Source organism: Rhagoletis pomonella, unplaced genomic scaffold (genome assembly GCF_013731165.1).
Source record: "Rhagoletis pomonella isolate Grant_MI unplaced genomic scaffold, Rhpom_1.0 Rhpom_scaffold_00009, whole genome shotgun sequence".
NCBI classification, from domain to species: domain Eukaryota; kingdom Metazoa; phylum Arthropoda; class Insecta; order Diptera; family Tephritidae; genus Rhagoletis; species Rhagoletis pomonella.
This window is the reverse complement of record NW_023458563.1, coordinates 21688797-21714138: the sequence shown is the minus strand read 5'-3', so window position 1 is coordinate 21714138 and position 25342 is coordinate 21688797. Positions and strand designations below refer to the sequence as shown.

Below are 25342 nucleotides of genomic sequence, written 5' to 3'. Positions count from 1 at the left end.
ACCGTAATCTTTTTTTTTCTGTAACTTCTATTTTTGATAGATTTACGTTACTTTATAAGCGTACGAATGTCGCGTACGGCTGTATGGAAACACCCATATGTAGATTAAAATTAAAATTTATTAAAACCAATTTAAATATAATATGGTTCATTTCTTGGTACCAACAGGTTTTTCAAATTCAAAGGGAGGCCAAAAACGCCACAACCCTACTGTTTAGTTTCTCGCTAGTGCGTTCCCACTTTTTCAAAGCTCTTTATTTCAGGAATTCGCGAACTATGCATAAACGACACCATTTTTGAATTCATGAAATGAAGAATTCATGAATTCTGTCGCATAAACGTAGTAAGAGACTTCATGGTAAGACTGTGGAATATCACCAAAACTAATCTATTGGCCTTTCAATACGGTAGTAAGTAATAAGGCATCCCTGGATAATCCCGACTTATCCTTCTATAAACCCTACAAGGCCGAGGTCTGTGTAGAAGGACAAATGGGGCCATTCGGATAGTCAGGCATGTTAAAGGCCTTAGACTATTTAAAACGACATCAGGCTTGTTGACAGCTGTAAAACTCTTTTGAATCACTTGGCGGCCTACAATACCGTAATGCTGTGGTGGGTTACGGTTGAATTGTTATACGTAGGTAATTTATTTTTGTTGTACTAGCTGTGTTTTAGTTTTACTAAACGTTATTTTATCTACATTTTTAATAAACTTGGCATTGTTTAAAAACTTAAAACATTTATGGTAGGCTTTAGTTGGTCTTGGTAGGACAAAAATGTGCTCGTGGCACCACTGATTGTGAGTACGCAGCGTTCCTTTGCTAGAATGTTGTCATCGGACGTGTATTTATGTGGCATACTAAAGCTGATAAAATATGACTTCCACTTCGATAAATAATCGGAAAAAACTAGTGCAAACACCGATTGGAATGAGTGGAACGTGAGTTTTCAAATAGTTTTAAGCGAAAACTGGATTTCGTTTTACATATTTTACATGGACGAAAACACAAGTTTTAGGTCGAAAACCAGTTTTAGCAGCGAAAACATGTTTGCGATGTCGATCAGATCATGGTATAGGACTAGGGTTGCCAGACGTACTGCTTTTGGGAGTAAACGTACTCCTTTTTATTGCAATGTACTCCCAAAAAAAAAAGCTGAAAATGTACTCCTTTTTTAGTTTTGTACTTCTTTTGTACTGGTTTTTGTAGCTATTCATTTTTTATCATATTCAGGGTGTAAAATGAGGCATTTCATGTCACCGCGGCCACCTCTGTGCGCGGCCTCTCAGGATTTGGATGAAAGTTTAAAAGATTGAAGGTCTAGGTGGCATGAATATACATACGTGCAGCATATTTTGCCGATATGACGTAGGGTTGCCTATTTACACGGAACTTAAATTTTAAGAAAACGTCATACATACCTTTCTTTAAAGTGCTGTATCTTGGAAACCTTTTTAACGAAACTTAATGAAAAAAAGCATTTCTTCCGTCTTATTATGGGCTTTAATTGTACATTTTTTACATTAATGTGCAACGTATAAGAAACAAAAAAAGATTAAGTAAACATGTTTCTTTTTGATTATAGCACTGTCTATAATGTCAACTTTAAGTACCCAAATTGGCGTAATGGGCTACTTATGCGTATGGACTCTAGATCGTCTAACGCTCGAGTAGTATGATAAATAGACATTGAAATTTTATGAAATTGTACATTTTTGAAAGAAGAAAGGTGTGTAAAAAACAAAAACAATATGAATAAATGATATTAACTTTACTAAAGGTCTGAAATCGTGACAATCCCTTCAAGGAAATAGCAGAATTGAACTTTGTTGCAAGTTCACATGGGAAATCTGCTTACGACGTGATTGGAGGAAATTTTAAGAGAATAGCAGCTAGATCAAGTCTTCAACTCCTGATGTTACAACAAATTCGTACACCCGAAGCCCTCTACCAATGGGGTCCTGTATGTTTCCAATGGGATGCCTGTAAAAAATAACTGCAACTAACCTTTCAGTGGACTTTATTTCGACTATGACTACGTGCCAATTACTTTAATCCTACTTTAAGCTAGTTTAAAAGGTAAAATAACATCAAGTTAGGGAACTTCATATCCTTATTTGACGAATCTTTAAATCAATAAATAATTGTTTTCTTTTTAGTTCTTATTGTAATAAAAGCGTGTTATTTTTTTCTTTTAAACTATAATTTTATTACTCATTAGGTTTATTTTTTTACACACCTTTCCTTTTTCTGGTTTTAATAACCTTACAGCTATCATTGGAGGTCGAATATTCTTTTGCAATGAAACCGAAACATCAACAACATCAACAACACTCATTGTAAGCCCATAATAAGACGGAAGAAATGCCTTTTTTTCATTAAGTTTCGTTAAAAGGTTTCCAAGATACAGCACTTTAAAGAAAGGTATATATGACGTTTTCTTAAAATTTAAGTCCGTGTAAATAGGCAACCCTACGCCATATCGGCAAAATATGCTGCACGTATATTTATGCCACCTAGACCTTCAATCTCTTCAACTTTCATCCAAATCCTGAGAGGTCGCGCACAGAGGTGGCCGCGGTGACATGAAATGCCTCAAATAATAACTGTCTCACAGGGTTTTTTTTTAAATAAAAGGGTCATTTATAGATTTTGCGGGAAAGTAGTTTACTGTTAATTTTCCACATATTTTACTTAAATTTTATTAATTATTCAATTTCTTCAACTTTCATCCAAATCCTGAGAGGTCGCGCACAGAGGTGGCCGCGGTGACATGAAATGCCTCAAATAATAACTGTCTCACAGGATTTTTTTTTAAATAAAAGGGTCATTTATAGATTTTGCGAGAAAGTAGTTTATTGTTAATTTTCCACATATTTTACTTAAATTTTATTAATTAGTTTTTAAATTTTAACCTTTCTTTGGGTTTAGCAGCGGTAAACACTTTGAGAGAAAAGCGCAAGCGGCACGCAAGTCTTCGTCGGTTACTTTATTGCATATCTTCTGTAACCATGGGCTAATTTCCTCCATTTGAGTCCTTTATACTACCCCTTTTGGCCAATATAAGGCCTCATAATCAGAAATAGGTGCCGTGACATAGCCCCAAGTGGCATAACTCCAATTTTAAAATTTGGGATTATGTCACTACTTGTGTAACCGTAGTCTTTTTATTATGTTTTTACTGCTTTTTTTCTATCGAAAATAGAAATGTACTCCTTTCTCCGTTTTCGAATCTGGCAACCCTATATAGGACACATTCAGTGCCGAGCCGCATCTTGCTAGTTCGTCCGCTGCCTCGTTTCCATAAATGTCCCTTTGTCCCAGGACCCATATTAGGGTAATTTAGTATTGATCAGAGATATAGGCCAGTTCGCTCCTATAGTTTTCCACTAGTTGAAATCTAACAGAGGTAGAAGAGAGAGCCTCAACGGAAATTTTTTTGTCAAGGGGAACATTTTTGTCAAGAGATTTTGCACTAAATTTAAATGGTTGTAAATCAAGGATACATCGTAACGTTAAGTTTTACGTTAAAGCTGAGTTAGTCTAGGCTACCTTAACTAACTTAATTTAAGTTACCGTACGAAATCATCAATGATTACTCAACACGTCAACTTAAGCCAAGAGCGGAAATATTTTGTTTTTGTATTTTCTTTTTCAGCTGTTTAACAGTTCGCCGCCTAAAATGCCACATCAAAAAAATGCATGCAAACAAGAAATACAAAAACGAGAGTCTGGCAAGCCTGATTCTCTCACCGCTCTCAATTTACGTAAGGCCATAACTTAAGAACCTAAAATCTACAGGTTCTTAAGTTTCTTACGGAAAGTTAAGATATAGTCATAGTCATATAACAGGTTGGCCAAAATATTTAGTTAAGTTAAGTTACGGAAATTAAGTCTAGACTAACTGAGCTATCAATAAAAAATTTCAATCGCTTCGGTTGAAACATTTGGAAATATTATTGTTAAAGCAGTTATCAAAATAAATTTCATTACGTTTTTAACCGAAAGGAAAAGTTGTCGTTAATGTTGAAACTTTAATAAAAACGTTTAATTTGAAGTGTGCTGGCAATGCCATAACAAGCAGTTAGCAGCGTTGCTGTTTTGATGCAATTGTATAATTTTTGCTACTTTTTTTCTAAATTGTACAATTTTATACTTTGATACTTTTTTGTTCACAAAAATCCCATTTTGATACTTTTGGCTGGCAGAAATGAATTTTTGAAAACTATGAATAATATTTCTAATTTAAAGGCAAATAATTTTTTTCTTAATTTAAAGTCTTAAAATTTATATATAGATATTTATAAGTTTAATTTGGTAACTCTTATAAGGGTAATACAACCCGGAATTTTTTTGCACACGCCGATGTTATGGGCCCTTAAACCACACAAAAACATTGCGCAATATCGGCCGGTCGTTTGTGTGGTGTATGGGGTTGTTTGTACTAAATTGCACAGTTATTGCGATAAAATTATCATCATATTATTATTATTATGGCGCCAACTGCACAATTTTAATTTTAGTTTAGTTTTGATTTTGGTGTCCAGAACGTACTGTAAAATATGGATAATAGCGTGGAAAAAATACATTTTTTTATATTCTTTTTTTGCGCTTTAAAGCTGTAACTATCAAAATATACCATGCGCATTCTTGCACATATTTACTTGGTATAAGTTTGTTTTTCGATATGGAGATAAGCATACAGATTCTCTTATTTTGTTAAAGCAAGTAATATACATTTTTTTTTGTAACTATGGATTTAATTATAAAATTTTATTTGTTTTTCAAATAAAAGTTTAACAAATAACAGTTTTCTTTGCTTTTGATATTTTTTCTGCTCGGCAACTGATACTTTTTTTCCAAGTTCGCGGCAACGCTGGCAGTCAGCTCTGTGGGGATACATAAACAAGACAAGTGAATACGATTGCAGGAAATTTTGAGTAAAAGGCAAATCATCGTGTTTTGTTGAAGAGTTACCAGAACAGTGTGAAATTAACGTTAACGTTAATTTTTTAATGTTTCAACATTAACGGTTTGATTTCGTTTTCATAACATGGCGCCGAAGCGTAACAAAATCTTTTTGTTAAGTTAATTTTGCTTATTAACAAAACGAAATGGTATCGTTTCGTTTGTTCAGTATCCTTGTTGTAAATAAATAAAAAAAATATGCGAGAAATATGCAAAATCGGGTATTTTTACAAAATATGCAAAATCATGCATTTACTGCAAAATATACAAAAATATGACGATTGAATTCCATTTTAAAATTTCATGATTCGTAAAGATAACTAAACCATTTCCATTTGAAGATGCCCAATAAAAGCATGTATTTGCATGAGATTCCGAGCCCTACTTATTACATTTCATAATGCTGGTGAGCATTGGTAAGGCTCAATCAAACGTAAAACAAATTTTTTTCCTTGGCCGCGCACTTGCTCACCATGACGACCAGAAGGTAAGTGAGCTTGTTTTATGTCAAGCATAATGCTCTGATTATGGCAACTTAACGTAACTTATAGGCTCTAACTTTAAAATTCTTTTAAATGGATGTTGCTTATAATTGAACAGCCGAAACTTAACATAACTTAATACGACGTCGAAATGAAGACAACCTGGCTTTCATTATATTTATTAACAGCAAATATTTTCAACTCAATTCACATTGATACAGTTCTGAAAAACTTCGTTGAAGGTATAAACATCAAAACTTTTGCCATCCATTACTACCCAAGGTTCATAGAATAGAAGAATTTGTTTTCCTCCAATGACGTAGTTGCGAAGTCAGTTCTGATTGGCTGAAATATTTTACGAAGAAGGAGAGTAGCCAAACGCAGAAAATATAGGCTGACTTCCAAAACGTCAATTGCTTTGTATACGTACAAAGTATAAGGTTCCATAACGTCGAACTACAAAATATTGACAATGTATACTGTTCCAAAACGCAGCCGATTAGTTATCGGAACGTATCGCTTGAGCAATCAGTGCATCAGAAACAAAGTTGATGCTTCGTTTGTTATTGGTTACCATTGGTGTTTTAAATATGGAAAATTCAGAAAAAATTTTCATTGCTATATTGAATATTTAAAATATGCAATGTATATGGTTGCAATGTGTCGCAACTCTGCACATACAAACAGTTTGAATACCGCAGTATAACAGTTTCCAAACATTGTATTGATAAGTTTTGGAAGTCAGCCATAGTTGCCGTATAGCATATTTTAGGAATCCTAATCAAATGGGCATTTTTGATATAAAATCGTCGCAAAGCTTATTATAACAACATAAAATGTTATAACTTCACGCGAAACTGGATTAACATAATGCAAATTGAAATTTGCTGGTGATATTATTCTTGAAAGTGAGCAAAACGAACTCTCGTATTTTTAAATAAAAAGCGTTCATAACATTGCCAAAATTTCGCTACATACGGTAAAACGTAAATTACCTTTTTCAGTGTAATTTTTGCAATCAAAAACAGCGCACTTAAATTTTTAATAATTAAAATAAAAGAAATAGAAAAAAGCACATACTTCGACGCAAATTGTCAACCGATAAATATCAGGGTAACCCATATTTGAAATAAAACATGATGTAATTTTGACTAAAATAGTGTATTTTTATAAGATAATTTTTTAGGAATCTGGCAACTCCAAAAATTTAGCCATCTACGTCATCAAGATGGCGGCCATGGCTGATGTCGTAACCTTGTATTCTATGAACCTTGATTACTACCCGTGTTTTATAATAGTTTTTAAAATCAAGCACATTTGTTAATATTTTGAATTCATATGGGTCGAAATTTGCCAAGAGTTATCGCCGAAAATTTTGTAGCTTCCGATTTTTGTGCAATAACTTTTAAATTTTAGTGTTAGTGGACCTCTATGAAATGTACAAAAGGCAGACCTCGTATGACGGGTTGTCAAGTTACAGGGGTCTGATTTTTTTACTGCACGCGGGGATTTTCAATTAATCATAACATTTATCAAAGTTTTTCGATTTGCAATTTATATTAGTTTTTTTTTTTACAATTTTTGACAAGGTTTTCGATAATGCTACTGAATTTATTATAGAAAAATTACTACTTTTTGAATTTTAATTTAGATTTTTTTTTTATAAATATTTTTGAGTTTTTCTATGAATATTTTTGTGTTTTTAATAATATACAGCGTTACAACAACGTCTACAACGACAAGTAAAATCCAAATTGTATCTTTTTTTATTATCTGAAAAATTGGATAAATAAGAGCCTAATCACATTCAAAGACAAAATCGCATTATGGTAATTTTTGAAAATTTTTTATATAAACATTTTATATAGCGAGTTTTGAAACAGTAACTTTTACTAGCTTTTACTTTAGCTAGCTTTTTTAGCTTTTCGCGTTCTCTCTTCCATGAAGATCGGTCTGATTCTTTTTTGAGCTACGTGGTAATGAAATTATATTAAAAACAAAATTGGGGAGATGCATTAAGCAATTTTCATTTATTCCCTTTTTAATAGAATAAACTTTTTCCCAAAACATATCAATATCCTGATCGCTGGAAATATCAAGCTCACTTAGCCTCAGTAAATTCCACTGCGTGGTTATTAAAGCATTTTCAGTTTAAATGAAACTTTTTTCAAATTAAATGAAACCATTTTCAAATTAAGTGAAACCTTTTTCAAACTAAATGAAACCTGAAAATGCTATATATCAGGATCGCAATTTATGTGATGGGGAAATTTTAACAAAAGAGGTAAAATTCGTTAATCTTCTTTAGAAACTACTTTAGCTGGTGTTATTATTTGTAAAAGTTGTATACGCTTGAAATCAAATCTTAAAATTATTTGGTCCAAAAACTCTATGTAAAACTTTAATATACTGGTTTTATTTTCAAGAATTTCGGAACAATTGACATTACTTTTCATAAACATCTCAGCTTTCGCTCCAACAAAAATGTCAGATCTTTTAATACTCAAAATTAAGAGATAATAAGCTTTGATAGTTGCATATAAGTATGGCAAACGAGAGCTTTTAGCGTGGAACTCTTTGTTAAGAAATAAAAATAGCATTTGGTTTTGCAATGCATTCCTTCTGTCAGGTCTGCAGATCACATAACGTTTACTTCAGGAAAAGCAGGAAATAAAATAAAGTTTCAAGATATCCCATTGCTCAACTATTCTTAACAAAACGCATTCTAGTGAAAGCCATCGTGTTTGAGATATGCCCAAGAGTTTTTGGGGTTTTACCGAACAGTAGTTCTGAAATGCCTTCAGTTCATGTATCCTCTTCGGACTGTGGGAAATGAAACTTTACACTTGCTTTTCAGCAACTTTTTACAAGCGTAGCTCTAGCAAAGGTGAAGTGAGTGGCATGCAAGGCCGTATTTAGGTGGGGGGGGGGGGGATGTAGGTGTTCTGAAAATGTAGGAATGTAGGTTTTTAAGGCACTTAAACCTGAAAAGGGCAAAATGAGCTTTAACAAGTAAGAAAGTCTAAGTTCGGGCGGAGCCGAACATTAAATACCCGGCGCAAGTATTAAATATATGTTTCTTGACCTTTCCGAAACCTACCGCTAGATGGTAAGCCGGGGTGTATAAATTTTCAGTAAATTGGCGTTCTTCAATTTCGAAATATTGAAGTTTCAAGTATTTCTGAAATTTACCGTTATATGAAAAGCGGCCGTAATTTTAGTCCGATTTCAATAATTTTCAACGCTTTGCTTTCATGTGGCAAGCACAATAACCACACCGAGTTTGGTAGAAATTGGTAGAACGGTTACCGATATACATATATGTGATCATAAGTGGGCGGTGCCCCGCCCATTTTCCAAAATTGTACCATAAAAGTATTTCTTGGTAAAGAACTTTTGCAAGCATCAATTTTGAATAAATTAGCTTCAATATTTACTGATTTATCGAAGATTTTATATTTTTCTAAATTACCGTTATATGGGATGTGGGCGTGGTTATTGTCCAATTTTAAACATTTTCGGCCATTTCGTATGCCAACAACTGTGCCAAGTTTGGAAGAAATTGGTGCAGCGGTTCCTAAGATATACACATGTAACCATAAGTGGGCGTGGCTACGCCCATTTTCCAAAAATTTATAATATTCTTATTTTTCGTCTAAAAATTATTGCAAATATCAATTTTGAGTGAATTATCTTGAGTAGTTACTAAAATATCGCAGTTTTCGTATTTCTGGGAATTACCGTTATATGGGAAGTGGGCGTGGTTACAGTCCGATTTCGCCCATTTTCAATACCAACCTACCTTGGATTAAGGGAAACCTACATACCAAATTTCGTTGAGATATCTCCATTGTTGCTCGAGTTATCGTGTACACGGACAGACGGACAGACGGACAGACGGACGGACAGACAGACATGGCTTAATCGATTTCTTTTTTCATCCTGATCATTTATGTATACATTTGTCTATATCTATCTCGATTCGTTTTGGCTGTTACAAACAACCGTTATGTGAACAAAATTAATATACCCTTGTGCACAAGTGCGCTCGGGTATAAAAAGGCAAAAAAGGCGTATATTTTTTTAATTTTGTTATGTACTTCCTTTATGTACAATGTGAAGGTCCAATTAAAGATATAAAAAAATACATACGGTGGTCAAAAAATTATAACCGAATCGCTTTTTGTCAAGTTTTAACGTATTATATTAGTTGTTATTGAACTTTCGTTATTTTTTTATATAAAAATATAGTTCATTCTTTAACAAAACCTGTGGAAATCCATGTTTCCAAATTAGAGTAGTCCACTTGCAAAGTCGCTATGTAAATTTTTTTAGATTTTAAGTTTTTGGTGAGTAACGTACCAGTATTTAAAGTAGTTTCATGTCCACTAACAATACAGTGCAAAATCTTTCTATTTTCTAAAAAAATAGCATCAAATGTTAACTACTATTGCAAAAATCGCTATAATACTTATGTATGTATTTATACATTTTCAAAAGTCTCCATCTTCTGATGAACTTAGAAAACTGCAAGAAAACGTGGTAGTTTCGGTGCCTAGTGGAAGGCGTCGTAAAAAAGAAGCAGACCAATCTTCATGGAAGAGCGAACGCGAAAAGCTAAAAAAAGATAGCTATGTAAAAGTTACTATTTCAAAACTCGCTATATTCAATTTTTAAATATAAAATATGCAAAAACTACCACACTGCGATAGTGTTTTTTAATGTTATTAGGCTCTTGTTTATCCAAATTTTCAGGTAAACAATTTGGATGTTACTTGCTGTTGTAGTTGTTTTTTTAATTTATGGCTTACTATTATAAAATCACATAACCCTGTTTTGCAAGTGGACTACTCATTTGTGCAATATAAAAAAAAAATTCAACAAACTTTCGTACAAACTTCGAACTTTCAAAAATCCTAAAAAATCGATCGACATTTTTAGCCATTTGAAACTTGTACTTTATACTACTAGAATTCAATGGGCTACCAAACTGCACACTCAGAATTTAATTAACAAACTCGAAAGTTTAACGAAAATTTGTAGATTTTTTTTAATTGCATGAATTTTTAAGTCAGTGTCACTCGATTGGTACATTTGTACAGATTTGTAAATTTTTATATTGGGCTATTGGTAAAAAAAAGGGATAATTTTATTTTTGTAATCAAAATTTTGGCAAATACCCAATCGTGTGACACTGCCTTTAAACTTGTATTTATATGGATGTTGGTAAAGAACGAACTATAAAAAACTAACCGAAATTAAATAACAACAAAAATAATATTTTAAAACTTGCCAAAATTTGGTGCGGCTATAATTTTTTCGACTACTGTACAGTTGGCTATGATTACTCCGCCGTGCTATCACAGTAGCACAATGCCACTCATATTTGACTTACAAACAAAATACGGGCTGGAATTTCAAGATTTCAACCCTGTTTTTATGAAAAATTGTATTTTTATCAGTATTTTTCTTTTAATCAAAATATGTTGAAATAAAAGTAAAACTAAAAAAATTTTGGCAGCTTGAGCTAGCTTGTATATAATAAATCGGTTTCTGCACTCAATAATGTTTCCAGCCCGTCCAAGTCTCCAGCCATAACATAAAGGCAGGATTGACAAATGTTTAAAAGGTCCAATTGGCAAATATTTATATGCTAAATGATGTTTAAAATATATATTTCTATAATTACGGATTTAAAAACTTAATTCAACTATCCGACCAAAATCTTACTTTGCCTGCCAACCTACCAAATGAAAAAGAAGCGACCAAATTTGGCCAGAAAAGACTAATAGTGGCAACACTGCTATTGACTAAAAAAATTAAATTTAACCAAAGTACGTTTACATACATATGTAGAGATTATCCTTAGCTCGCGATTAGCTTAACTCGCTAATATGTAATTAAAAATAAATAAAAAAATAACTTTTTAATATACAACGCTTTTAGAAATGGAATAAAAATTAGAAAATAATATTTCTCACTCCCATAGAATTTGTTTTGATAACTTTCGATTTAGAAATTTGAGCAAAACCCATTATAAACCATTTATGAGATTGAAAACGAAAAACGTGGAGTGCATGCAAGCAAAGCATTAGATTTTATGGACAAACTACATAACATAGACCTAAAATTTCTACAGAGAAAGTACAAATTTGAGATCGATTTTAAGCGGTCGTTATTCACCTTCATATCAATTCAGGTCTATTACATGCGCCCCACGCTTTTCATTTTTAATCTCATAAATGGTTTATAATGACTTTTGCTAAAATTTCAAAATCAAACGTTATTACAAGAAATTCTATGGGACTGCGAATTATTTTTTTATTTTATTTATTTTCTACTTTTTAGTCTTGTCTGTATAAAATTTTGCAATAGATATTAAAATAATTCAACCAGCAGTGAAAAGAGAACATAAGACTATGCAAGCAAAATATTGTTTGCTCACGTTTAGAATAAACATACATATGTACATGCATCCATATAGCAGCAGTTAATTTGATTTAAAGAAATGGTGTGTCGTCCATTTCCGCTGTAGCGTATGTAAATAGTGCATATATTTAGGCGCAATATTTAACTTCTTCTAGCGGGGCGATATCTAGAGTCTTCTAATTGTATCTCTTTGATATGATGCCTACAACGAGGTTGATATCTAGAATTTGCCATAAATAGCTTTGCTATATTTATAGTATAAATGGTGGTCTGGACATACAACACTGCAAGTTGAGAAAAGCGTTGTAAAAAAAAAAACATTTTAGCCATACTAAATTCCTTCCTTGTTAATCTGTAATTAAGAAATAAGCTTAGATTAAACCGGTTAGTTTTCGATGTCCAACTAAGTTTTATCGATAATTTACGCGAAGAAAAGGTGACATTTCAAATGTGAAAGTAAACTAAAATGGACGCTATCAAGGAAAGAGGTTTGTAAAGGTCTTTTTGATAAAATATTAAAATAAAATATATTTCAATATCTTAATTATCATGATACGAAAAGAAGGTAGTTTCTTTGCACAATTTTTTACAAAAAATAAGTTTTTGAAGTTTCATAAATTGTACAAAATTGTGAGCTACATTGCCACATTTGTAGCAATCAAACAATACATCAGAGGATTTAATGTTGTGCGTGGGAAATGTTCAGTTATTTGTACAATGATGTTTTGGTGGAGAGCGGAGGGAGAAGGGGTTTGTCACCTAAAACTAGACTCATTAAAAAGAGCATAGTATAATATTTAAGAAAAGCCATCCTTTTCCTCCCTGCCCATTCTACAGGCACTCGGGGGCCATTTCAAAATGGGGTGAAATAAGCATTTTCGCAAAGAAAAATTAAACTTGTGTTAGGCCATCAGCATTATTTTTGCGCAAAACTCCCTTGCGCGGTGGTGGCCTTCGGCCGCGCTAGAAAAAATAACCTTATCAGTCCAACTCCGGTTACGCCATGCACAGTATTTTTGCGCATAATCCACCTCCAAAAATACCACCCCTATTGCGAGTGTCGACTATTAGTAGATAAAGGAATATTTGTCGATTATCGATTATCCATGGTATTTTGAATGTCGTTTTCTCATACAATAGGAGGGTGTGAATATTTTTTAGCGCTCATCCTTCTACAAACATACAGTTGTAGAAGGATGAGCGCCTAAAAACTATTCACAGTCGCTTTTTGGACGAAAAATCGAAATTCACAATACCATGTAAAGTCGATAATCGAATAATAGTAGTTTACCTACTACTAGACACTCGCAATAGGGGTGTATGAAAAAGTGCACATTTCAAACCGAAATCTTTGTTTTAAAATAAAGCTTTATCCTTTGGCTAGTGTATATGTTAAAATTTTTTGATTCGGATCACGCGTCTGGACACGATAACCCAAGAGCATTTTACAAATAACCGAACCGTACCCGAACTGTCTTACTTATGCATTTTTCTATAAACAAAAATTATATAAAATTGGTACAGTTACAAGTTGCAGGGCATCATTTTAACTCGACCTCGACCCTCTTCCATGGATAACGGTACATCGTTTGGAGGTTTAAAAATATTTTGCGTCAGCAATTTGTCATCAAACTGCATTAGATTGTATTACGTACTCTATCCTGGGAATAGTAAACAAATTTTATTTTCGAACACAGCTGTACCGAATACTTGTAGTTTGAAAACGCGCAAAAATTGTCTTTAATGTTTTCATCCAACTTCACTGACTTCAATTTTTTTTTTGCTTTTTCAAGAAAAAAAAAATTTGCTGCTAGTGAATCTGGTAGCATGATTTTAGCTAAATGTCATAAACTTGTTAAAAGTCAAGTGGTCGGCAACAACAACGAATGTCAATAAATGAAACTGCCTTCTATTATTGTATCATGTTAATTATTTAGGAGAAAAGTGATCACAGTGGCATAGGAAATAAACATAACTTTTCCTTGAGTTGTAAGAAAAAAAGCACAACAAATCTGGCAGCTAAAGTCTCAGATTTGGTTGTGTATGAATGTGATAAACAAACAAGACTTAGTTGAGATTAAATTTATATGTAAAAGCCCTTTTAGTTCGTAAGGAATTCCTTTATGCCCAAGGTATCAATATGAGGTAGGTATGTGAAAAATTAGGGAGCATCGTTTCCAGAGTAGTTTGAAGTCAGATGAATTTATCCTCGGGTAAATAGAATTCACTATAAATGGCATCTTACGAATGATTAGCATCGGAAGAAGCAGATTCGATGCGTGACAAATGCAAAATCCAAATGATAGGAAAACATTCTTGCAAAAGAGGTCGAATGATGTATGTATGTATGTATATACTTTCGCATCAGGGCGTTTAGATTGTTTAAAAAGAAAAGAGCCATTTCTGAAAAAAATCGCCAAAAATCGTCAAAGTTTTTTTTATAAAATTCATGAAATCGGATTAATTTTATTTTTATTTTAAAAATGAGATCTTGTTATAACATAGTTTGTAAAACCAAAAGCGAATATAATGCCTTCAGGGTAATAATAAATAACACAAATCACTTATATGATAGTGACAACAAAAACAAAATATTCATACTTTTAAAAAATATTTGTATTAACACATTTCCCAATAGGACTGCGCAACTAATAAATTCTAATATCAGGCAGGTTCTGCAATTCACTTCCGATTCCAATTTGAATTCAACGCGAATTTGACTCAAATTCACTCGAAAGTGAATTACAGAACTTGCCTGTATAACTCACATTAATTGCTTATTCGGAAAATCCGCTTTTAAGCGCTCGGCCCAAAAAAAGCTATAATAAGGCGAGATCAGCTATTTCCACAAATGAAATTGCAAATTTCACATTCAGCGGGAGTTGTCACAAATGATGGTTTAATATTGGCAAATGTTCGATATGCTACAATAAAATCGATAACAATAAAAAGTGTTGCCACATCAAAATTAAAGCCCTAACTCCATAACCTACGTATCACGTGTTTCGACGCATTTACATTATAGCGCGCAAAAAATTTAATTGAAGGGAAAAAATTGCCAAAAATGACCAAAGACGATTTCCTATAGCGTTTTCTTTTCTCGAAATAACGTTGCATTTATTCTGCCCTGCACCAGTGCTGTCAAGCTTTCGTGTTATTTTCTCAGCACCTTCACATATTACGTGCTCTTTCTTTAAAATGTTGCACTCTGATAATGTTGTTGTTGGTGAAATTTTTTTCGATAAAAAAAACGCCACAACAAGTGTATGAATCTTTAATCTAAATTACTTAAGTCTCCCATCATCTGAAAGAGTTGACTGCTAGGAACTCTCCTCGTTAACGGGCGGGAAGGTCAAGTATTCTTAGATAAGTTCGTTGGAGATCTTTTAAGTTGGTTTGGATGCGATGATAGCTTATCTTTACATTTTAACTGTAGTTGGGTTATTTCAATTCCCACGTTGGGTGTGTCGAGGTCTTTATGGATGTCTTAGATTGTGCTCTTGGTAAAGTTCTATGTTACTGCTACTGGTATTGCTCCATTGTTTACAACCATATTTCCAGATAGGCTTTGTAACTGTGTGTAGAGCATAACTTTATATTGAAGTCGGAGTGGAGAACGTATGTTGAGTAGCCAGTGGAGTTGACTTGATTTGGGTTTCATTCGATGACGCTTTGACCCATTCATTCAGAATACATTTTTGTCTGCGATTCTCTTCAGTATGCTTCACAGTGCGATGGCAACGTCGTGTGTCTCTCGTGGCGTTTTCTTTACGCCACTTCTTGCTGTATGGTGCTTCAGCGCGCGTGCGTGAGATTTCTCTTATATGCTGCAACTTGAGTGCAAGTGTTCACAGAAAGGGAGCAATCATAGCATGTTGAGAAAGCAATAGGAAAACCAAGTAGAAGCGTTGCCTCAAGGAGGAGGCGATACAACGACAAACGGCTACAGGAAGGGGAAGCAACGACGTTAGTTTCGACAGCCATACCACTACTCACATGCAAAGGATATGTTAGAGTGAGAGAGCATGATCCAATGAGATAACTGTTGCATTCCCGTGCACAGTCGTTCGCGGAGGAAGGGGTGCGATGAAGGACTGTGTGAGAGTGCATGGAAAGCAAATATGGCGAATGTTATAATGAATACAAAAAGTAGAAATGAAAACAAGAAAAAATTGTAATGCAACAAAACATAAAAATAAATTGAAATTGTGAACCAAACGAAAAAAAGAAACTAAAAAATAGCAACCATACAAAACTCTTAACAAATAATGCACTACACTGAAAGCTCCATACATATGTCAACATATATCTATTCAAACATATATGTAAATTCCTACGTAGAGACATATGTATATACAAATACATTCCAAAGAAAGGGTAACAGCCAGTGAGGCCTTGTAAAGTATCGCGAGAACATTTACATAGGCGTAGTTAGAGCGCGTGTGGACAGTTAAGGAAGACTGTTTCGATGCAACCCTGCAGGACAAACTGGAACAATCGAGATGAATCATCATTGCTTGTTGCAGTTTAATTGCATCTCATATTTTTCATTGCTGAAAAGCTAACTAAAGTAGGTATTAGAACCCACATTGCAAATTATTTGCGAAAATGTACAAGAAGACATACAAATTTTGATTTCAAACTAACTTGGCGCTTAAACTTTGCTAAGTGTTTGACCGAGCTTCTCCTCTATTTTGTGATGTGCGGGCTTATGTCGTTACGCAAATGAAGCCAACTACAGTTATACCCCGCCTCCAAACGGCAAATGGATTTTATGAGAAGCTTTTTCACACTCGGAGAATTATCGCCGGAATAGGCGGAAAGCAAATGTCGAAAGGAAACTTCCGTAACTTATATAAATACATATCATCATTACCAACGCAAAAAGCCCTTACAACAGATTTTACGACATGTTTTATTTGAAAACTTAATACTTAGTTTATATGTTTTTTGCTTAAGTTTTCCCGGTTGCGCCAATAGTTGTGCTGAACATATGAAAATCAACTTTTTATTCCAAACAGTGTAAAAAATTAGGGAAACAATGCTGACCATTTTAAACTTGTACTGTACTCGCTTTTCACTTAAATTAATTAAGTTAATTTTAGTTAATTAGATTAAGATTAAAAAAGTTTGTTTTCGATTATTAATGAAATTTTCCTTGTAGTTTTAAGGAGGCGATCTTCCTTTAAAATTGAATGCACTGTAGAAGTCTTCTATATAACGGCAGAATCATGGTCTCGATTTCAAAATTTTAACGCAGTCTTTACTACTCTTTTGGCAAATATTGGAGGGATTTATTTATATGAAAAAGATTTTAGAAAAGCATTAAATAAATCGTTTTGGATTTTTTCAGTATTTCTGGAGATCGCCTATAGACGCTTTCAAAAGTAGACTAAAATTTCCTTCTTAAATTACTGGTTAAAGTGAAGCAATGTGTGAGGTTCTGAAAATTCACCTTTTTTGGGTTTCTAACTGCGTGTGTTGAATATCACAAAAATCATGGTTTTGTCTTAACTATTTAGTAATCAAAGAAACTCTGAACTTTAATTTTTATAATACATATTGGAAATGGGCAATGCTTTTTGATTATAATGAAAAAATATTTAGAAATAGTTTTCGTTTTTAATTTTTAGTTAATAAATTTCTAAAACTGGTTTTGACGTTAGAAAACTTAATTTTTAATTCAGATTTTTTTCCATTAAAGCTTAAACAGACGGAAGCGTTGATCCGGACTAACTCGGACTTAATCCAGATCAACTGCAGTTAATTCCCGAGATAATTCCGAATTAACGAGTTGATCCGGTTTAACGCTGCCGTCTGTTTATGCTTTAACACTCAGAAAAGAGTTTAGTTACATAAATCAACGAAATATTTTTTCCTCAACATATGATTTGGTTATACATTTTTAAGCAAAATTAGCTGATATTTCCAATATAAACAAATCAGGCGTGATTTTAAAATTTCAATTTATAATTTAAAAACAAAAAATTAATACTGTTTCTAATTTTTAAAAGAAAGTTCTAAACTAATTTTTAATCATATGACAAAAATAGAGAAAAAATTATGTATAAATTGCCAATACGCCAACAAAACAATTATGTATAAATTGCCAATCATAAAAGTTATAATTGTTACGGTCTCTGTGAAAAAGAATAAACAAACAAATTTTGGGAATATACACACATATATATGTACATAGTGGATACGTAAATCCCTTTGTAAAATTTAAAATCGATCAAGAGCAAACATATGCTTGTTTCTTTGAATTTTCTTACAGGTTATGTACATCGGACTTACATACATATGTATGCACAATAGACTGATTCAAAAAACCCGATTATTCGAAATTTATGTGCTATGGTCCAAAATCTTTGAAAGCGTCAAGAAAAAACATGCTGCTGCAAATGTGAGAGAAATCGGTGGTCGTTTAGGGGTTGTTCAACGCGATTTTCAATTTTTACCAAATCGTGCACCTGAAACCCATCTTCCTCAAAAATATCGTCTATTTACCACAAATATCGAGCTAAATGCCCGCACATACCATTGTAAAGGACCATAAAATCGACTAATGTAAAATTTAATTTAAAAATTTGTTCACGTTAATAAATAATTAATGGTTAACTAGCGAAAATTAGGTAGTTGATAACTATTGATCCCAAAATCTTTTTGAGCTCAAATTTGAGAAGAACCTTTAGGACACCTTCAGAAACTGTAATACAAAAGCAAAAACAGCCGCGCTCATAATTTGTTATAGTTAAACAACTTTTTTATCTTTTAGGGCTATGTGGGTGGGTTAAAATCGTTCCAATTTACGTGTAGGAATGGCTTCCACTGTACCTTGAAACAATGAAGGGAATAACACAAAGCAACCCGGATGGGACGATCACATCAAAATGAAGAGAAACCGAAAAAAGAACAATAGGTGTTAGTTCAAAACGATTAAAGCGATCAAAAGAGATTTCTCTTTGGCATTGCAGAAAGTGGAGTGACTCTTGTCCAAGAGTACGACAATCTCTTAACCAGAAACGAAAAACAAACAATAAGTTTTATTTTTATCAGTTAGCGAGCATCGAAAAAAGTTAAAAGATATTAGAAAAAGTACAGTTATGAAGATATGGGAATGATTTTTGCAATAAGTATCTTCAGTTGCTTATACATAATTATCATTATTTGGCCATTCTCTGACATTCCGTTGTAAGAGAGAATCATCTTCAAAGCAAAGTACAACAAAAACTTGGTAGCTATTTACTGTTACAAAATTCTTTTTGATTATTTCAGCATTGATTTTTGATATTACCATTCCACTTTTTCTTTCAAAGTCGTCCACATACCCTCTGTCGTAGGTTACGTTCACTATTTTTGCAATAGATTTTTTCGCTGAGAATGCATAAATGTGAAGTGAGTGTCTTAATCCCCGTCTTTGCTATTATTTTTGCCGCCTTTTTTGAACTCTTCTAATCTTTTCTGAAACATCAAATCTTTCTGGGATACTTGAATTACAAATAGTGCACTGTACCACCCAAACATATAAACTGATACTATAAATACACATTCGCGTCATTAAAAATGACTGCTATGAGCTTTAAAAAATGACTTAAGTATGTTTTTAAACATCCATTGTATAACTTTTTATGGGTTATAGCGATTATAGCAATAAAAAATTATATAATTGATATAAAATCGATATATTAACATTTATTTCGATTAAATATATAACATAAAACATTATTCCACTTTGCGAGCTGGATTAAAATCTATTCCACCAAGCGTAAGAATCTAAGAAAAAAGTGAAACAGATTTTAACCCAACTAAACCCTGAAGGTAAATAAGTAGTTTAACTTTAACAAATTATGAGTGCGGATGTTTTGGTTGTTGTGTTATAGTTACTGAAAGTGTGCTTAAGATTCTTCTCAAGTTTGAGCTCAAAAAGTTATTGGGGTCAATAGTTATCAACTAATTAATTTTCGCTAGTTAACTATAAATTATTTATTAATGTGAACATTTATTGGAATTAAAGATTAGATTAGTTGATTTTATGGTCTTTTGCATTGGTAAATATTTGCGAAAATTAAGACATTTAGCTCGATATTTGTGGTAAATAGACGATATTTTTGACGAAGATGTATTTCAGGTGCGCGATTATGTAAAATTTGAGCAACACCTAAACGACCACCAATTTCCCTAAAATTTTCGGCAACATGTTTTTTCTTGATACTTTCAAAGATTTTGATGCAACGCACACAAATTTTGAAAACTCGGTTTTTTTTGAATCAGTCTAATGTACATCTGTTTGTATATATATATGTACATACATACGTACTATATATGCAAATATTCACAATATGTATTTAAGCTTACAACACAGATGCATATGTACATATCTTCATGTTGGGCATTTAATCCCGAAGCAAAAATTCCCAGGATTTTCCGGGATTTGGACCTTTTCACAATTTTTGCATTTTGCTCACCGTTCTCAGAAATCAAAAAATGAAGCCACACAAGTTCATTGTTTTTGTTGTTGTAGCAGCATACAAATTCCCCAAAGAGGATTTGGGGAGTGTTGCTGGAGTGACAAGTCCTTGGCCGACCCGACATTTGGTCCTATGCGGACCATAATGCTCCTTAGAAGGAGAGTCTGCAATTTAATGTTAAAATAATTTTATAGTATCTATTCTTAAATATCTATATTAGTTGTAAAAAAATATTTGCATAAATTCAATTTCCAAAAAACCACGCCAACAAAGTAAATTGGCGACACTGCAAAGTTTTCTTGTATTTTCAATTGCTACCCGATTTTTCGTTATTACGAATTCTTGCACAAAACCTTTGAAAAAGTACTGTTATTCAGGCAGGGCCTGAAATTCGCTTCTGAATGCAAATTACTCAAGTTCACTTTCGATCAAAACCTTGGTGTCCCGTATTTTCGCTTTAAACATCACTTTCACTCTGTGAATAAATCAGTATAATCCTCGTGATCCCGGAGCTGTAATCCCGGGATTCCGGGACGTCTAAAAAAAGGGAAGGGATCCCGGGATTGAATGCCATACCCATACATAAAGGCGTGCTGATACATTTCCATTTATAAGTATGTGTGTAAATATGTAAGTATATAATTGAGTGGGGTTCTTGTACAGAGGGAGGAACGGTACATAGGTTCTATCATTAAATATTTATGTATGTACATGTGTTTATGTACATATGTACCCGCACAAGTGGCCAACCAAGCGAAAGTCTGTTGAAAACAACTCGGATAGCGTTAAATTAAAAAGTATTCAAATCCACCTAAATTCTGAATGAGCTTTAAGGCCACTAAGCGCGTCAAATTCTACCTAAAAATCCTAACGCTTTTAATAACGAATGCGACTGAGGTAATTGAGCATATGGATATTCATTCATATTTAGTACATATGTACAATAGTAGTTCATTTGATTATTTGTGATAAATATTAAATTTTAATCTAAAAACTTAAATAGCAACAAATCACTTCAGAATACATAATCACACTGGGGAACAAAATGAAAATAAAAATTGTGGTATAAATTTTTCGATTCCGGTTTGCTAGGATATAATAAAAACATACAAGTTTTCCATTTTAAAATTTTGTGCGACATTTTTGATACCCTTTTTTGGATTTGTTTTGACTTTTTCGACATCATTGAGCAACATCTAAGATTAGAAAAAGTTTGTTCTAAAAGCGGTCGTCTCTCGGCAGGCAATGGCAAACCTCCAAGCAATTTTTGCAATGTAAAAGTTTCTCATAAAATCCATGTGCCGTTCGGCGCCAGAATATTATTATTGAACATTTTCAGTAAATAGTGATGCAAAATTACTGAAAGTTGGTTAATAAAGTAGTATTTAAGCATTAGATAAGATAAATAAAGCATGTTGGTAAAGGGGAGTGGCACTGTCTACTGATGATAAAACGTTTTATCTCAGTAACCGCTTTACCAAACTATACCAATTTCAGTAGACGCGTTGCTTTCGGTTAAAGAAAAATATCTAAGAGAAAGCTCTGAGGAAGTGAAGGGAAGTACAGCAAAATTAGCAAATGTTTTCACAAGCCCTTCAAAACCATTAATGTACACCTCTAGTATTTACCTAAGCGTGCATTTAGGGCTCGTTTTTCATTGGAAGTTGAAACTTAGATCACGTAGACTGAGTTCAAATTGAACAGCTGGCTGACATTTGATTGGCTAATCTTTGTTTAAACCAGCCAGCTCGGGCATTTAAACTAAGTTTAAACCACAGCCGTGTACTGAAAAACTGGCCCTTAAAGGAACAAAATTATTTTGAGTCTTACTTGCATAAAGGGTTTGCATTGTGCTGGATTTTATTATTATCTCAAAGGTGTTTGCTATCCCTCATTGTTATTAGCAGGGGAGCAGATTTTGCAATTGGACCAAAGAGCTAATTTAGGCAATTTTTTGACAAAATAAGTGACAGAGAAGCAAGAAGATGATTTTGCTTCAAAACTATAAACACCTGTGGAAATGGAATGGAATAAATTTGAAAACTCCCATTGAAAAGCAGTATAACTCATTACTCAAAAGCAATAATACTGGGGAATATAATGCAATTGTATGCTTATCAGATTTCGGGATATCGAAATAGACCGTTGCGCAAACGTTTGCTAAAATTTTAGAATCAAAACTTATCGAAACAAATTCTGTGCGTCTAGGGCAAAATATTAGCTTCGTTTTAGTCCATTTATAGAAACGTGGTAATTAACCAGTTTTTTGTTTAAATTTTTTACAATCAATTGACAAAAAATATCGAATATCGGAATTTATAATGTTTTTTTTAATCATTTTAAACTAGCTCCTCGAGATTACTTTAAAAATATTGTTTTTGCGTTGTTTAAAGACACAATCTTTTAAACCGTAACCTTCGATTTCTTGCATTATTACACTTGATGTTTATATGTACATATACATATATCTGTGTTTATTAAAAGCTCATGAATAATAAAACCAGTTAAAGTGTTTCTCAAATAAGTTGTCTATTTTATTTATTTAATTTTGGAGTATACCTGCATGTGATTCATAAAATAGGCAAAGGTAGTAAAATATTTTCCTTGATTGAAAGTTTTTTGATACAACTTTTTTTAAACAAATCTGAAATTCATAAACATAATTTCGAGGAAATAATACTTGAGAACAAATAATGCTACAAATTTCGCGAACGCTCCCAATAAAACCACCTATTTGAAAATGATATCGATATTGTGCGCAATCGATGATTGCTGGTCGATGAAAATAGAGAATCTATCTCCGATGGCAAAATCGATGATTTCTCATCATCGCCTATCTATACTTTGAAGACTTAAAGCTGGCGGATGCTCCTGAAACTATCACCACGGGCATTTTTCAGAAGCATTTTCTATTAAATACCAAAAAACGAGAATAAAAAATTGTATTCCTACACCACCAAATGCATGTTATACTCAAAATAAATACTAGAGGTGTGCATTAATGGTTTTGAAAGGCTGTTCAAAACATTTGCTAATTTTTCTATACTTTACTTCACTTCCTCAGAGCTTTCAAATACTGTTGAATGCTTTACTACTCATACTACGCATGTTACTTACGAAGTACGTGCATCATTAGACCGTCAGCCGTGAGTTTAATAAACTGTAATACTTATATCGACATGGTATAGCAAAATGAAAATTAAAATAGCGAGCGTAAAAATTATAACTAGCTCTGATCCAGTACTCAATGAACTTACAGGTTTTTACACGAACTTGCAGGAAGTTACAGGAAAATTGATCCCGTACTCCAAATTCCTTCAAAATCCTGCAAATGAGACCGATTTTTGGAGAGTTGTGTAGAGAATGAAGTTGCAGGATTTTACCCGAACTTTTTCTTCTGGTGAAATCATGAAAAGTGTCAAGCGATCGTTGACGTTTTTACAGGAAAAATGCTTATTTTGTTCCCGTACTTTTTATTGTTACTCACTTTTTACTCTCACTTCAGAGAGTAATTTTGCAGTTTGATATTTTTACAGGATTTTACACGAAAAGTATTGGATCAGAGCTTATATAAATGTATAGGCTACAAAATGTTATTGTTGGGTTTGATAGACGGGCCACTAATCTACATATGTACATTAGGGTGCCCATCGAAAATGGTTTTTTTTTTTTTGGAAATTTCAAGACCCTACCCCCTAATTTTATTCGTTTTTATGAGAAATATTATTGCCTATTTTTGTAGATTCTTTAAAGGTCGCGACGTGTCGATTTAGGTCAGAAAATACGATTTCGTAGATTTATGAGTTTTTGAATGACTATTTTTGATTCGATTTCAAAGATCGAATATGATCTGAGAAGAGGATATATGAGCCATTCTTTTTTAATTCGGACGGATTTCGTAAAAAAAAATTATGTCATGTCTCCGATTTGCTTCAAATTTGTTTTGTAGGTTCCATACATGAAATAAGCTAACACGTGTACGAGGATTTTTTTTTCTTTTTTTCTTCGGAGATATGATCTGTCAAAGTTTGATATTTTCGTGATTCTGACTAATCATGTACTTCTTCAAATCGTTTTATCTCGGGTTCTGCTCTTCACTTCATCTTAACTCGTTTTAAAGCTAAAGAAACGGGACCAACATTTCTATATCAATTATATAAATAGGCAATCATGTTTCCTTTACACCCCTTTTACGGCTAAACTGTACCTCTAAGGTATAAACAATTATATATCATTAGAAAGGTATTTTGATGCTGATGTGCAGGCAATTTTTAAAATTTCAAATTAGTTTAAAATAGAGCGAAAAAATCAATTCAAAAGTCACACCAATACCAATGCCAAACATGTACATGGTTGAGGCGGAAATGCCTCCTAAATGTATGCTTTAATATTGATAGTGAATTAAAGAAACGTGCTAAGCAGCAGTTTAGGAATAAGATGTATGTATGTATGTACATGAATAGATTAGCCTCAAACAAGGATGAACATAATTTTGAGTATGGAGAAGAAGAAAGGGATAAATACAGAAATTAAAATAAAAGTAAAGAAACCTAAATATAAAGACAAAGAGGAAGGAAAATTTAAATACCTAACCTAATAACAATGGTGGGGGTGAATATGTAAATGAAGAAAAGAATGGACATATTTAGATCAGGATAAAGGAAAGGATAAAGATGAAGAAGAAGATGAAGACCAAGACGAGGAAGAAGATGAAGATGAATATGAAGATAAGGATAGAGATAACTTATCTTAACTTAACCCCTTAACTTTACTTAACTCACCTCAACTCAACTCACGTCCGCTTAAAATCTTACTCCACCTGAGTTCGCTACACATTAATTCACCACACCTTAACTCCCCACACCTAAATCCACCACCACTTCACTCCCCACACCTAAATTCACCACACCTTAATTCACCACACCTAAATCCACCACACTTTAATTCACCACACCTTAACTCATTACACCCCAACTTTCTCACCACATCTTA

The 25342-nt window shown here is 33.1% G+C and overlaps 1 protein-coding gene across 1 annotated transcript in view; it reads right to left on the bottom strand.

Annotated features, from left to right (window-relative positions):
* Positions 1–4813: 4813 nt before the first annotated feature.
* LOC118745625 (protein pangolin, isoforms A/H/I/S-like) overlaps positions 4814–25342 on the bottom strand; it is a gene marked incomplete at its 3' end in the record, with an annotated part of 680824 nt that continues 660295 nt past the window's right edge. Inside the window, 1 exon segment of the mRNA XM_036479157.1 lies at positions 4814–4889. Within this exon segment, the coding sequence (XP_036335050.1) occupies positions 4814–4889 (76 nt within the window).